The sequence below is a fragment of the Oryx dammah genome, unplaced genomic scaffold, assembly GCF_014754425.2.
Source record: "Oryx dammah isolate SB20612 unplaced genomic scaffold, SCBI_Odam_1.1 HiC_scaffold_16, whole genome shotgun sequence".
In the NCBI taxonomy this organism is placed as follows: domain Eukaryota; kingdom Metazoa; phylum Chordata; class Mammalia; order Artiodactyla; family Bovidae; genus Oryx; species Oryx dammah.
The window spans coordinates 48,073,734-48,089,725 of NW_024070200.1; the positions used below are offsets into that span (position 1 = coordinate 48,073,734).

At 51.4% G+C, this 15,992-nt stretch overlaps 1 protein-coding gene across 3 annotated transcripts in view; it reads left to right on the forward strand.

The window, feature by feature from the left end:
- Positions 1-15,160, forward strand: part of RHCG (Rh family C glycoprotein) — a 26,724-nt gene extending 11,564 nt beyond the window's left edge. The window contains exons 3-11 of one of the 3 annotated variants that reach the window (XM_040257573.1): positions 1,006-1,156; positions 4,511-4,658; positions 5,436-5,602; positions 7,150-7,287; positions 7,452-7,588; positions 7,915-8,039; positions 8,248-8,321; positions 12,046-12,138; positions 14,083-15,160. In XM_040257573.1, coding sequence (XP_040113507.1) covers positions 1,006-1,156; positions 4,511-4,658; positions 5,436-5,602; positions 7,150-7,287; positions 7,452-7,588; positions 7,915-8,039; positions 8,248-8,321; positions 12,046-12,114 — 1,009 coding nt within the window. In that variant the 3' untranslated portion in view covers positions 12,115-12,138; positions 14,083-15,160. Of the gene's footprint in view, positions 1-1,005; positions 1,157-4,510; positions 4,659-5,435; positions 5,603-7,149; positions 7,288-7,451; positions 7,589-7,914; positions 8,040-8,247; positions 8,322-12,045; positions 12,609-13,440; positions 13,883-14,082 lie in introns of those variants that run through there. The other 2 variants (XM_040257574.1, XM_040257571.1) reach the window with 2 other exon arrangements.
- The last annotated feature ends 832 nt before the right edge of the window (positions 15,161-15,992 follow it).

Here is a 15,992-nt window from a genome sequence, read left to right on the forward strand (position 1 = left end):
CACACACACACACACACACACACACACACACACACACACACACACACGAGTATGGGGGAGGGGGCTCCTGTGGCTGTGATTGCCTTAAGGAAGCAGTAGCCCCTGCTGTCTTTACGAGGACCCTGGTTGACAATGCTCATGACTTGGAGGCCACACTGAGAGTCTGCCTTGGACTCCAGGACAGCTTTGCTGCTGGCAGGGCCCAAGGAGACCTGGGTTAGGCACAGCGGGCACATGGATGGAATCTGGATCCCCTCTCACCACATGGCATGCCTCTGCTAGCTGGCTGGGTTTTCAGGGTCCAGACTTAAGGAGGGCCTACAAGCTCCTTGGCCTGCATTCTCTCTGTTGGCCTTCCTGTCCCCTCTCTCCACCCAGCCCCCAGCTCCCTACTGCCTGCAGGAAGGTCCTTCCTTCTTCCCTGGACATAGATCCTCTCTCCCAGGTAAGGTGAAGAGGAGGTCATGATGACTCAAATTCAAGCAAGGCCCTGGTAGCCAGCAGGAGAAGTGTGTATAGAGATAAAAATTTGGAGGAAGAGACCACATCTGGTTAGAGGTATTGGGGAAGGTTTCCTGAAGAGGTGGTGGGTGAGAAGAGGTTTTGGAAGGTTTTGGAAGGGCAGGTAGAAAATGAAGAGCAGGACAAGGTCCCAAATATGGACCGAATGATATTCAATAACAGCAGCCAGATCACTTGGGTACCTTGAGTACAAGCTGCCTGCAAGGAAGAGGGTGGGGCCTGAGATAGGCCCTCAAAGGAAGGGTGTGGTGGCATCTAGTATGTGCCACTGCTGTGCTGGATACTTCACAGGCTATTTCTTTGCATTCTTAGAGTAGTTCTAAGATGCTATGTGCCCATTACCACAGATGGTGAAACTGAGGCTCAGCAAAGTTAGATCACAAGCCCAAACCCACAGGTGACCAAAGTTCAGATTCAACCCCAGAGCTTGTGTGCCACTTCTTGCTGTGGCCTCAGCCCCTCCCCTGTCCTGTCTCCCCACAGCCTCATCAATGCGGACTTCTGCGTGGGCTCTGTCTGTGTGGCCTTTGGGGCAGTTCTGGGCAAAGTCAGCCCTGTCCAGCTCCTCATCATGACTCTCTTCCAAGTGACCCTCTTCTCAATAAATGAGTACATTCTCCTCAACCTGTTAGAGGTGAGCAGAGCTCAGAACAGGGATGGTGGTGGAAGGGACACTTGGGGGGACAGGAAGGTGACAGAGAAAGAAAGGACTGGGGAGAAAAGCCAGCTGGATTCAATTCAAGTTTGACCAGTCACTTAATCTTCTGAGTCTCAGTTTCCCCAGCTGTAAAGCAGGAGAATGACATATATTGAGCATCCACCTGGTACATCAGTCCAACAACCAGACAGAGTAGAGGTTCCTCACATGTTGGTTTTCTTCCTCCTTTCTCCTTCTGGCACATCAGAGGGAAAGAATGGGATGTTCCTGCACATCATCTTGCACACACACATTCCCAGATTGCTCTGCCAAGAAAATGACCCAGTATACTGAGGGGGCACATCTGTAAGGAAGGTTCCTAGGGGAGTGGCCAAAGCAGACACGTACAGTTGCACACGTTGCACACTGCAAAACTCTGGGGGTGCCATTCACATGGACCTCTATGGCAGGAATGATGCCCCCTGAGGTTGACTAATTCACTGGCCAAGGTAAAGAGCATCTTAGGCCTCTGACTCTTGTTTAGACACTTCTTTGGCATATTTGCAGGGGTAGGGATTATTCAGGAACCCCATCCCTTTCTCATTCTCTAACTTCTCTATATTTGGACTCTGCCTAGAAACCCCCACGGGTTTTTTTTTTTAACATAGAATTTCTCAGAAGCAGGGTGATCAGGACTTGCACAGTGGTTCCTCAGTATCATCTGGAATTCAGTCTTTTTTGTTTAACTATTTTGAGCACACGATTTCCATTCTTATTTTTTTCTGTGCTGTGCCAAATGCAGGATCTTAATTCCCCAACTAGGGATTGAACCCACGCCCTTGCAGTGGAAGCACAGTGTTAATGTTAATCTTGGGACTGTCAGGGAAGTCTCACCCCCAGGGGTTTTGCTTTCAGACCGTCCTACATTCGGTCACTCATTTTGTCATTATTTTCAGCTACCACACTATCATATTCCTTCTTCCTGACTCATCTCCCTGTCATCACCCTTTTTTTTTTTTGGCCATGCCAGGTGGCATGTGGGACCTTAGTCCCCTTACCACGGATTGAACCTGTGCCCCCTGCAGTGGAAGCACAGAGTCTTAACCACTGGACCACCAGGGAAGTCCCTCCCTGTCCTCATCCTTGCCTGACCCACCACCTCAAGCTAGCTAATCTCCACCAGCAGCTGTGGGGACCAGTTAATAATGCATATAAGACCATTCCTCTGATTAAAACCCTGTTTGTTTGTTTGTTTTAATTTCACTTCAAATCAAAACTAAACTTGTTTTAAGGCCCTACATGTTCTGGCCTCAGCCTTTTCTCTAAGCTTATCATCTACTCTCTCCCCATCTTTCTGTGATTTGACCATATCCTGCAGTCTGCTTTTCAAATACCCAAGCTTGGTTCCACCTCAGGGCCTTTGCACTTACTGCTCCCTTTGCCTGGAGTGCTCATCTCCCTGGTGCTTTTCATTACTGAGGTCTCAGCTGCAGCCTCACCTCTTCAGAGAGGCCCCCCCCAGGTTCTCCTACCAGTGTTGCCCTCTCCCTTACCTCCTCCTAGTCACTATCCTTGACTAATTTTCTTCAGAGCATTTATCCTTAAGGGAAAATAAGGGTGAAACCTTATCTGTCTGGAGACTATCTCTATTCCTGGCACCTGGCCCAATGCCTAATAAATTATTGAGAAGTATTTGTCAAGGCAATAAGTTTTGGATTTACATGTCAGGCAATGCTCCAGGCAGTGGGATACAGGAGTGAGCAGGACTCTTTGTTTCAATCCCAAGGAACTCACACCCTAGTGAGGGGGCCAGGAAGCAAATAGACAGTGACCAGACAGTGAGACAAGGATGGAGTTCCAGGGCTAGGTGCCCTGGGGGAAGGGGAGGAGGACCTGAGCCAGCATATGGCAGGCCAGGGAGGCTTCCTGGAGGAAGAGTTGTTAAAACCAGAAGTCAAGTAGATAATCAGGCAAAGGAATGAGCAAAGGTATTTGAGGCAGAGGGAATGGGGGTGGGGTGCTAGGGAGGGGAGGAAGGAGCATGGATCGTCAAGACTTTCATAGACTGTGTTAAAAGAGTCTCAACTTTATCATGAGGGCAATAGGGAGCTATGGAAAGTTCCAGGCAGGAGAGGGGCATGGTCAAATACATGCTATGGAAGTGTCACTTTGGCTGTGGTGAAGAGAACGGTTGGAGGCAGAGAGTCAAGAGGCTGTGTTAGTCACCCTGGTGAGAAGTAATGGGACTGGCTCCGGCCTAGGACAAAGAGAAGAAAGTGGATCATAAGCAATTTATAAAAAAGGTAAATAAACCAGCCTTGGAGACTGGTTGGGGTGTGTAGAGAGAAAGAAGCTAGGCTAGGTGAGGGGGTACACAGGGGAGTCAATAGATGAGATCTGAAATTGGCTGAGAAGTAGTACCTTGGGTGTGAGTTTAGAGGCAGAGAAGGCTTCTTTGACCCTCAAAACTCCTCTCTGATCTGCTGCAGAAATTCCCTGAAATGCATGACAGTGTTTGGGTCTTTCCTGCAGCCAAGTTGAAACACAGTAATCACCGCTGACAATTAAGGAGCACTTGCCCTTGTCTGGGCCCTGCTCTGAATGCTTCACGTGCGTTATCTCATTCAATCCTTCTCTCTGAGCCAGGCACAGTTATTACTCCCATGTTACAGATGAGAAAACTGAGACTCAAAGAGGGTAAGGGGCTCCCCCAAGGTCACGCAGCTAGTAGAGGCACCCACCAGGCTGGGAGTCAGGAAAGAGGTATGTCAACAATTCAACAACTAGCCCTGTGACATTGGATGACACGCTTACCTCCCTGGTTGGGTTTCCTGCCTAAAGGGAAGAAGCAGGTCTATGACTTCTGTTTTGTTATTTTGGCTGTACTGGGCTGTCACTGCTGTGCGGGCTTTTCTTTAGTTGCAGAGAGTGGGGGCTACTTTTCATTGCAATGTGTGAGCTTCTCATTGTGGTGGCTTCTCTTGTGCAGCGTGGGCCCTAGAGCACAGACTCAATAGCTGTGGTGCATGGGCTTAGTTTCCCCGTGGCATATGGGATCTTCCCGGACTAGGAATTGAACCCATTTCTCCCGTACTGGCAGGAGGATTCTTAACCACCAGGGAAGTTCCCCACTTTAATTTTCATTGAAGTATAGTTGAGGAGGGGATCCCCACTTCCTCCCCTTCCCAGTTGATGGGTCTGCCAGGGCCCTGGGCTTCCTTCTGTAGCCTGTACCTCCTTGGAGACAGCTGCACCTCTGTCTGTGTGTGGGGAGGTGGGGGTGGGAGAGTGTCAGAGGAGGGAGGGAGAGGAGGGTCAGACCCTGACAGTACCCTTGTACCCATCCACCAGGTGAAGGATTCGGGGGGCTCCATGACCATCCATGCATTTGGCGCCTACTTTGGTCTCACAGTGGCCTGGATCCTCTACCGCCCTAACCTACACCACAGCAAGCAGAGGCAGAGTTCTACGTACCACTCGGACCTCTTTGCCATGATTGGTGAGAGCTTCCATAGCTATTGAGGGGGCCCCCATGATGACCAAGGGCTGCCGTGCTACCGTGGTGGGTGAGGGTCACCACGAGCATTTCAGGCTGCGGTGATCATACCTCATCCCCACATGGTCTGGTGGGTGGCTGCCAGTTCCCTTCGGAGAATGGGCAGGGAGAGGTTGCCTATAGATATTTCAAGGATCCCGGTTACTTGTCCCTTTTCCCCATGGAGCTGGAAGAAGTCGGTCACTCATCCTGCGTGTTCCCTCGAATGCCCCAGGGCAGACACAGTGATAACCAAGAAGTGGGTCCATCCCTGATCTCAGCAAGGTGTACGTGCCTATTTCCTGTGTCCATTCATTCCAGAGAACACATACCAGCTACCTTCTCTGGTCTCTTAAAACCCAGCCCTGCCTTCAAGGAGCTCCTTGCAGGGTGGTAGAACAGATGGCCATGCAACTTGATTATCTCCCTACAGTGGAGAAAAAGATTCTCCCTCAAGGTGCCTGGGAAGCAGGGTGGGAGGCATTTCACCAAGTTGTGGGGTCAAGGTAGACTTCCTGGGGCAGAGTGGAAGACTAAGATGGCATTAGGCAGTGAGTAACGCAGGGAGGGCCTTCCAAGATAAGCCCCCAGAACGAATAAAGTTCCAGGGGAGGGAAATGGCTGGGGTGTGGGAGTCACTTGATATCTCTGGAGCTAAAGGACAGGATGTCTGTCCAAGCTCCGTCAGGCCCATCTAACGCCCCTTCTCCCGGTTCCACCGGCCCTGTCTGGTCTGGCCAGGCACCCTCTTCCTGTGGATATACTGGCCCAGCTTCAACTCGGCTATATCCAATCACGGAGATGCTCAGCACCGAGCGGTCATCAACACCTACTGCTCCTTAGCAGCCTGCGTGCTCACCTCAGTGGCGCTGTCCAGCGCCCTACATAGAAAGGGCAAGCTGGACATGGTGAGTGGGGTGGGGGCGGGGGAACCTTGGGGGAAGCTGTGGCCACAACTGCCTGTGCCCAGTGGGCACTGATCACCACGCCCTGCCAACAACTCAGTGAAGCAGGCAGCATAAAGATTATCGCACCCATCTTTCAGACGAAGAAACTGAGGCCTTGAGAGAAATGACTTGTCCAGATGACACAGCTGGCTTTAGGAAGAGCCCAGAACCAGATTCGTGGAGGTTCTATCATGCCAGCTGCCCTGGATGAACTGGCTCCTTTTCATCCTCCTCTCCCCACAACCTGGGTGCTGACATTAGTTCTGGACTGAGCAACCCCCCAAAAAACCAGCTTCTGGCCCTCAGCCTTCCTAGATCTGCCCCTACCTGCCCCCTCCACACGCTTAAAACAGAACCCCTTCAAAACACTTGGGACGTCTGTGGGGCTGCGGTGTTGCCCAGTGCCCTTCATATCACGCCACTGGGACACGTGTTCCTGTCATTCCTGGGGGAGTAATGGGTGTTGGTAGATTTTTCTATAGAAAGAGGACCACCTCTCTCTCTGATATTCTTTTTATTTATTTTTGATTGCACTGGGTCTTCAATGCAGTGCTCAGGCTTAGTTACTCGGAGGCATGTGGGATCTTAATTCTCCAGCCAGGGATCAAACCTGCGTCCCCTGCATTGGAAGGTGGATTGTTAACCACTGGACCATCCACGAAGTCCCACCATCTAATACTCTGACACTAGCTTCTAGACCCAGGCACCTATGTGCCAAGATGCTGCCAGGAGTGTGTGTTACTCCGGGACACAGCCTTGAGCCCCAGGATGCACGGGACAGTCACTGTACAGAGAGATGGGGACACAGGCCCGGGGGGAGAGAATCAGACACACTCATGTGGGCACATGCAGGGAGGGACATGGGCGAGGACGAAGGTCAGGGGCCCTGGCTCCACACAGACCTGGATCAAGACACCTTTCTGCCCTTGGCTGGCTGTGTGGTCTTCGACAAGTCCATGAACCTCCCCCGTGCCTTAATTTCCTCACCTGCAAACATGAAAAGGTAACTGTACTCACCTCCTGGGCTTGTTGTGGAGATGAAACATACTCCTCGCAAGCCAGCACCGCGGTCCATGGCACAGGTAGGTCCTCAGAGAGTAAGACGGTGCTCCTGCAGGCTCGCAGATTCTGATGCCAGCACATGTGCATACAGAGGACATCAGACACATGAACCTGGGCACACCTTTGTGTCTGGGCACCCAGATCCAAAGGGGACATGCAGGTGGGCTGAAGGAGCCCATGGACACAGGCACATGTGGACATAGACGATGCCCCAAGTGCTGGTGAGCGTGGCAGCTGTACAGGCAGCACAGGCGTGGCTGTCCCAAGCCTGGGCTCAGGCTGGAGTCCTCTGCAGTCTCCTGGTTGGCTGAGATGCACGGGAGCCATCTCTGGCTCCCACATGGCCCCCCATGTACAGGAGATCAACTTGGGCCCTAGGTCAGCTCCTCCAGGACGCTACTCTGGGAGAGGACTGAGTTCCCACCTGCTCTGCCTGCCCTGCCCAGGTGCACATCCAGAACGCGACGCTCGCTGGAGGAGTGGGCCTGGGTACCGTTGCCGAGCTGATGGTCCTGCCTTTCGGCTCCCTCATCATCGGCTTCATCTGTGGCATCGTCTCCACCCTGGGTTTTGTGTACCTGACGGTGAGAGCTCCAGGGCCAGGGACTGAGCAGGGGGCGGGGAGCTGGCAGTCTCTAGGGAGAGGGTGGGGGCTATGTCTCTGTGTATTTGGGGCTTCCAGAATCCTGGACTCCCCACAGCCTGCCACAGCCCCCTGTCTGAGCAACACTCATCCTCCTGTTTCCAGCCATTCCTGGAGTCCCGGTTGCGCATCCAGGACACATGTGGTGTTCACAACCTGCACGGCATCCCTGGCATCATAGGCGGTATTGCAGGCGCAGTGACGGCAAGCATCGCCAACATTGATCTGTATGGGGAGGAAGGGTAAGAATGGAGGCGGTGTAAGGAGGTTGACCTCCCTCTTTCCTTCTCCATTCCTCCTTCCTACTATTCCTCTAGGGTCCAAGACTATCTCTGTCCCCTTTCTCACCCACTCTGGACCACTATTTCATGGGCCTCTCTCCTCAACCTCTGTCCTTCCATAAGAATCTTAGAGACCATCTGATCTTTTTAGTGCCCCCATTCTGCAGATGGAAAGGCTGAGGCCCAGAGGTTATTGAGCCTTTGTGTCCACTCGTGCGTGGGGGTGACAGCGGGTAGTCACTTGGCCTCTCCAGGGGATCCTGACCTGCTCCCTGTCTCTACCCCAGGCTTGCCTATGCCTTTGGCATTGAAAGATCCAAGTTAAACTGGAGCCCAAACATGCAGGGCAGGTTCCAGGCTGCCGGGCTCTTTGTGTCACTGGCCATGGCCCTGGTGGGCGGCATCATTGTAGGTGAGTGGGGGTGACCATGCCAGAAAAGGTGGGGCCCTGTGGTTGGGGGACCCAAGAGTGTGCACCAGAGGTCACCTGGAGCCCCCAGGAGCCCTTTGTCTCTGCACTGATGGCTCTGAGACCGGGAGGATTTTTCCAGTTGAGGGGAAGGTCTGGGTAGGCAGAGAAGAAGTCATTCTTGACCTCTGGGACCTCCAACTTCCTTTAGGGGTCATTCTGAGATTACCATTCTGGGGACAAGCGCCTGATGAGAACTGCTTTGAGGATGCAGTCTACTGGGAGGTGAGTTCTGCTGACTTGCCCTGCGGCTCCTCTCCCTGGACCCCATCAGCTGGGCTGGGGCCTGGGAAGCCGGAAGCTGAGTTGGGGGACAGAGCTTGCGTCCTTTGCTCCTTTATCCAGGAGGCTGTCCCCTGGGGGGTTAAAGGCTTCATTCTGAGCATGTGTGCATGCTCAGTCATGTCCAACTCCTTGCGACGCTATGGGCTGTAGCCTGCCAAGCTCCTCTGTCCATGGGATTTCCCAGGCAAGAATACTGGGGTGGGGGGCCGTTTCCTTCTCCAGGGGATCTTCCCGACCCAGGGATCGAACCCACGTCTCCTGCATCTCCTGCACTAGCAGGTGGGTTCTTTTACCGCTGAACCACCTTGGAAGCCCTCATTCTAGAGCAGTACTTCCCAAAGTATAGTGCTCCCTAGAACAGCAGCAGCAGCAGCATCTGGGGACTTGTGAGAAATATAAATTCTCAAGTGCCACCCAGACCTCCTGATTTCAAAGCTCAAGGGGCAGGGCCCAGCCCTCTGTCTACAAGCCCTCCACATGATTCTGATGAAAAACTCATCTGTGAACCAACCACCTAAGACCAGTGGTTGGGCCCTTGCATGCACACTGGAATCACCTGTGGGTCTTTAGAAACTTCCCAGGCCTCAGCCTCCAGAGACTTGACGTTCACTGGTCTTGTGTGGGGCCTGGATATTAGCACTGTATTTAAAATTTGCCAGGTGAATCTAATATACAGCCTGGGTTAAGAATCACAGTGCAGTCTTCAGCTTCTGTAGCCATAAGAAGCACCTGGTGACCTGGTAAAAACTCAGTTTCCCAGATTTTAGCTCCGCTGGACTCTGCCTGGGAACTAGCTCCCAGGTGATCTTGTCCTGACACTCCCCTAAGCCTTGAGAGCAGCCTCTAGAACAGCGTTGGTACAAAATCTAACCTGAGAAACATTGTTCTAGAAGCTGAAGGTAGTAGAATGTCACAGAACTCAGCTTCTTTAAAAATGTGCCATAATCTGGGCTTTCTGTGACTTCAGGGTGGCCTTCCTCCCCACAAATCATCATGACAGGTATTTGCCTGTGTTAGGAGATGGGGAATGAAACACAGGGTCCTTCTTGTCTCCCAGCCTTCCCCCTCATGACAAGGGCAGAGACCTAGCCTGTGTCTGTGGCCCCTGGGACAAGGGTCTGCCCAACATGTTCCTTCTTTTGGCTATTTGTTTTATGATTAAAGTATGGTTTATTTGCAGTATTAAAGTAACTTCAGGTGTACAGCATAGTGATTCAACATTTTAATAGATTACACTCTATTTAAAATTACTATAAAATAACAGCTATATTTCCCTGTGCTGTACAATATATCCTTGTAGCTTATTGATTTCATACATAGTTGCTTGTTTGTACCTCTTAATCTCCTACCCCACTTTGACCCTCCCTCCTTCCTTCTCCCTACTGGTAACCTCTAGTTTATTCTCCATATCAGTGAGTCTGTCTCTTTTCTGTTATATTCATTCATTCTAAAAAATAAATATGTTTTAGATTCTATATAGAAGTGATAACATATTTTGTCTTTGGTTTATTTCACTAAGCACCCTCTATGTCCATCTGTTTTGTTGCACATGGCAGAATTTCATTCTTTTTTATAGCTGAGTAATAGTCCACTGCATATCTATATATACACCACATCTTCCTTTTCCATTTATCTGTTGTTGGGTGCTTAGGTTGCTTCCATACCTTGGCTCTTGTAAATAATGTTCCTATGTACATCGGCATGCATATATCCTTTCAAATTAGTATTTCCATTTTCATCGGATATATATCCACTAGTGGAATTGATGGATCATACAGCAGTTCTATTTTTAGTTTTTTAAGGAACCTCTATACTGTTTTCCATAGTGGCTGCATCAATTTACATTCCCACCAACGCTGTACATGGGTTCACTTTTCTCACGTCCTCACCAACATTTGTTGTGTGCTTAATCGCTCAGTTGGGTCTGACTCTTTGCGACCCCATGGACTGTAGCCCACCAAGCTCCTCTGTCCGTGGGGATTCTCCAGGCAACAATACTGGAGTAGGTTGCCATGCCCTCCTCCAGGGGATCTTCCTAACCCAGGGGTAGAACCCAGGTCTCCCTGTAGATTTTTTGATGACAGCCATTTTGACAGGTGTGAGGTGATGGCTCATTGTGGTTTTAATTTGCATCTTTAATGATTAGCTGGCTCTGTATTTTTAAAATCATACCAGAAGTTTTCAGGATAATCTTAACTAATATCCACTAAAAATCAATATTATATACACAACTAATAAGCCTTTTAAATTTTCTCTCTTTAAATTATTTTTAAAATTATAACATGAATAGAAGCTCATTAAAGAAAATCTGGAAACAGAGATAAATAGAAATTCCATCACGCTCATTCAAGCACTATTAATATTTTGGGTATATTTCCTTCCAGCCCCTCCTTTTTAAATCTACATGGACTTTTCTTAAATAGCTAAGATGATATTATACTTGATTTCATATCCTGCTCTTTCTCTTTCTCTATCATAAGAACTGTTTTGTGTTATTACATTACGAATAAACTTTATTTTTTAGCAGCATAATTATTTTCATCCTATATTTGAAGTGGGAACTTAAATTATTTCAGTCACCACAATTAGAAACCACACAGATTTAAGGTTAATGAAATAAACTTTAAAAAATGTATCCATTCCCATACATAGCAGTTCACTCTTGGTTTTGTTTTCTTCTTCTTCCTTTTCTGTGGGATTCTAGTCTTCTCATTAGGGACTGACCCCAGGCACCCACAGCAGTGCACGTGCCAAGTTCTAACCCCTGGACCCCTGGGGATTCCCTCTTGGTTCTGTTTTGATCATTTACGTTGCTGTTGTTTCAGTCGCTAAGGTGTGTCAGACTCTTTTGTGACCCCGTGTAGCCTGCCAGGCTCCTCTGTCCATGGGACTTTGATCTTTATAACTTATTCTAAGTTCACACCTTCTCTGTGCTGTATTATCAGCAGTGGTCAGTTTCAAGCCACACAATTCCATGCCATTGGAAGGAAGCCACCATCAGGCCATTCTCATGGCCCCTGGCCTCTGGCAGTTTACCTGGGAGATGAGGTGACTTCCCAGAGGACAGAGGTGAGGCAGATGACCCCCAGGAGCACAAGTGAGGGCATCTTTAGGATCAAATCTAAGCCTTGAGGCCAAGGCTGGGCTGATCTCTCCCACCCATACTCCCATCTACCAATCCACTTGTGGCTGCCCCTACATCCCCACTCCCCACCCCAACCTCACTCTTGGGCCATCGTGGCGTTCAGGGAGCTTGCCAAGCTGCCTCTTACCAGGTGCATCACTATTCCTCTTTCAGAAGTGCGTTTGGCACAATTAGAATCCCCCCAGGCTGGGTTATCAGCCTCTTGCATGCATGTACAACTCTTACTGTCACTGTGCACTTCACTTGGACCCCTTTCCTTTGCTCTAGTGGGGCAAGGACTGTGTCCTGCTTGGCCTTGCAGTGCCCAAGCCCCCTGGACAGTGGCCAGCTGAGCTAGGAGCAGAACACGAGTGTGAAGGACTGCCCTGCTTCACGGCATGCAAACTGCGCGGTGATCACAAGGTGGCGCCCACCACACACCGTTCGCTGCTTCTGGCCTTGCCCAGGCTGTTCTAGTTCCACCAGCGACACCTGCCCTGCCTGGGGCAGGGCCCTCAGAGCCGCCTTCTCTCTCTGCAGATACCCAAGGAGCCGAAAAGCACTGCCCTCCGTTCTGAGGACTCCAGCATCAAGCCCCCGGAACCTTAAACTCCCAGGGCAAGAGAGAAGCAGGTGAGCATGGGTTTGGCTTGTCCGTGGGGGCCCAGCTCTGGGAATCAGATGCCACCAGCAAAGGGGCAGAAAGAAAGCATCAAGAACTGAGGATCTGAGCTTCTACCTGCCAGCGTCATGCTGGGGTTGGTGGGAGAGGCACTTGGTGTCAGACCATCCTGGACAGACTGGACAGACACAGGAATCTGTGGAAGGCATTCTGGACTGGAAAGAATATATGGAAAGTGACCTGGGAGCACACATGGCTTTGCTGCTTACTGCCTGCGTGACTTTGAGGATCTCTTCACCCCAGAGACTGAGCCTCAATTTCCTCATTTATAAAAGTGGAAATGACAGGGCTGGCTCTATTCAGTTGATCAACTCGGGCAAGAACCTTCTTTCTTTCCTTCTCATTCTCCTTCCTTTTTTTCTTTTTTTCATCTACTAACATTTCCTTGCTCCCTCTGTGAGATGCACCAAGCCCTTTTTCATACCTTTTGCACCTGACACCTTAGAGATCTCTACAAGTGCAATTATTTCCCACTTTCCTTTTCTAAAGATTTTTTTTCTTTGATGTGGATCATTTTTCTAAAAGTCTTTATTGAATTTATTACAATAAATATTGCTTCTGTTTTATGTTTTATTTTGGCCACAAGGCATGTGGGATCTTAGCTCCCTCACCAGGAATTGAACTTGCACTCCCTGTATTTGGAGGTGAAGTCTTAACCACTGGACTTCCAGGGAAATCCCAACTTCCCTCTTTTTAATGCCTGCGTGCGTTCATGCTCAGTCGTGTCTGACTCTGCAACCTCCTGAACTGTAGTCCACAAGGCTCCCGTATCCTTGGGATTTCACAGGCAAGAATACTGGAGTGGGTTGCCATTTCCTCCTCCAGCGGATCTTTCCAACCCAGGGAGATAATCTGGGTCTCTTAAATCTCCTGCATTGGTAGGTGGATTCTTTACTGCTGTGCCACCTGGGAGGCTTTTTTAATAGATGAGGAAATTAAGGCTCAGAGAGGTTCAGGCGCTTCAAAGCCAACACAGCACACGTGGAGGAACCGAGGTCTTTCCAGGTCACTACCATTGCTCTTACCATAGCTATTTGACCTCCTTGGGGACCAGAGTTTGCAAAGAACTGATTCTGGGACAAAAGGCTGAGTGATGTGGCAGGAGAGGTTGCTAGGGATTAAGGAAAGGGAAAAGGGAGACTGTGACCAGCTGCTTCTGATGCTGCCCATCTCGTCCAGAAAAGGAAAAGGTGCCCGAGGGGCTTTGGGCAGGACTTGGCAGTGGCCCGCTGCTCTTGGCTCTCTCCCTGCAGGCTCCACAGATTGTCCTGGTGCTCCCCAAGGAGCCAGTGCTGACCAAGCTGGAAACACAAGAGCAAGGCGAGTGAACCCCTCCTGCTGGCCTGGCCCAGGGCGCCTCCATCTCCCCCTCCACCTTCATCCCAGGGGGCCTGCCTGAGAATGGAGGAGGAGCTGTAGACAAAGTGGGCATCCAAGCCAGGTTCCAGCTGCAAGAGGCCTGCCACTGGGGCTGTTGGCGGTCACATCCCGAGAAAAACAGGCAGGAGTGGGGCTAGGGGCTGGGGTGGACCCGAGTCCTCCTAGGAGACAACATAGCTGCCAGCCGGTGTCTGCTGAGCTCTTCCACCCACTGCCTGCCCATAAGCCAGTGTCTTCCATACCCCCTGAATCTCCCAGACCTCTCTGTGCCATGCAGATGGTGGCCTCCGTGAATAAACATGCCTGGTGTTCTTTGTAGAATGGGTGTGAATTCTCCAACAGGGCCAGTTTGAGGGGGTGTGAGTTGCTCGGTCATATCTGATTCTTTGCAACCCCATGGACTATAGCCTCTGTCCATGGGGTTCTCCAGGCAAGAATACTGGAGTGAGTTGTCATTCCCTTCTTCAGTTGACCTTCCTGACCCAGGGATCAAACCTGGATCTCCTGCATTGCAGGTGGATTCTTTACCACTGAGCCACCAAGGAAGCATAAGACCCAAGAAACATCCAGACTCAGTCCTGAGCCCTGACACCCAGCTGCCATGCACACTGCAGGGAAAACCATCCCAGGCTCAAGAAGAAGAATTTGGGGTGCTGGAGTCAGCTCAGCCTGAAGTGCCCTCTAGCAGAGCTCAGCTTTTAGACTGGGCTCTTTCCCCAAGACCCCTTGTTATTTCATTCACATCCAACCACTCCCCAGAAACACCCATTGCGTGAGACCATGCCCATGTGCCCTCCATGTGACCGGGCACTCAGGCAGGGTGAGGGGGTAGGGCTTTTGTGGTCAACTCCCCTCCCCCAACCCTTGCCACCTTCCTCCCTGCCACGCCAGCCCTGCTTTCCCTCCACACTGGGAGAACCTTGCAGCCATTCAGATCTTCCCATCAGTTATTAAGGCCTGCCACCACCTGGGTCAGAGTAACACACAGCTCCAGCCCCCTGGGGGCTCACAGTGTAGCTGGCAGATCCACTTGACATCCAGAATCTACCTTGAACTCCAACAGGCCTTCAGAGCTCCGGGGGCTTACCAAAGTGGGCCACCTGTGCAGGGCTTTGGAGGTTGAATAGGAGTTCACCAGAAGGCTGGCCAATAGCTTGAGCAGAGACCAGAGATGAGCATCAACGTGGCCAGGTTTGGCATGGGTAACAAGGAGGTGAGGCGACAGTGTGCCAGCTGGAGAATAAGAAGCAGATTCCAGATCCTTTGTGGAGCAGAAACTCCAAGAAGAAGGGGCGAGGGGAAGGGGTGGAGAAGGTCTCTCCTGCCTCTCAGTCCGCCCTCCCCGCCCCTCCTCACAGTTCACACGTACAGACACACTCACACACTCGGGCCTTCGTTCCCCTTGCCGGAGGAGGGGGAGGAGGCGGAGGGGAGGAGGAGCTGAAATGCAACCTATTCATGTTCCCGCGATGTAACACCCCTCATTTTCCATGCTGGGTAAAGACAAAAAGCCTTTACAACCTGTTTCTGGAACTTGTCAGCAGCTGCCAAGAGGAGCATGTTAATTAAACGTCGGCAAAGATGGAAGCCGGAGGCCCCGGCTCTAATTGGACAGTTTGCTTCACCGGATTGAAAAACATTGTGACAAAGGAGGAGGTGCGCGGCGGCTCGGCAGGGGCGCGGCGTGGCGGGGCGGGGAGCGGCGGCTTTGATTTCAGCTGATCTGCGCCCCAGCCTCTCTCCCCCTGCCGAGCCGGCCCAGCCCAGCCCGGCACGCCCCCCGAGGGCGCGGGAGGGGCGGCGGCGCGGGAGGCTGGGTGCGGGCGAGGAGATCCGGAGTCCTCGAGGTCCCGCGGGCAGTCTCGCCCGGTATGAGGCCCAGCCGAGGACCAGGTTTTGGGGGTTCTGGGCCGAGCCCCTTCCCCTGATGACACGACCGGAGTTCTAGGGGGCGAGGGTCCTGCAGTCGCTTCTGTGTGATCGAGGCTGCCCTGGGAACCCAAGCCCAGACCCCAGCAGGGAGAGATCCGGATCTGGACCGCTGTTGCCCGAACTAGCTCAGGCCAAGTGATTGGGAAAGTGACGTCGCTCAGTCCCGTCGGACTCTTTTGCAACCCCCTGGACTGTAGCCTACCAGGCTTCTTCCATGGGATTTTTCAGGCACGAGTACTGGAGTGGGTTGCCATTTCCTTCTCCAGGGTAATTGTGGATTTTGAGATGAGATCAACCTGGATTAAGGTGGGCCCTTGTTTGTGCTCAGCTGCTCAGTTGTGTCGACTCTTTGCTACCCCATGGACTGTAGCCTGCCAGGCTCCTCTGTCCATAGACTTTTCCAGGCAACAATACTGGAGTGGGTTGCCATTTCCTACTCCGAAGTGATTGGGGGTGAGGGCTTAAAAATGTTGAGAGGCTTATCCTGGAAGGC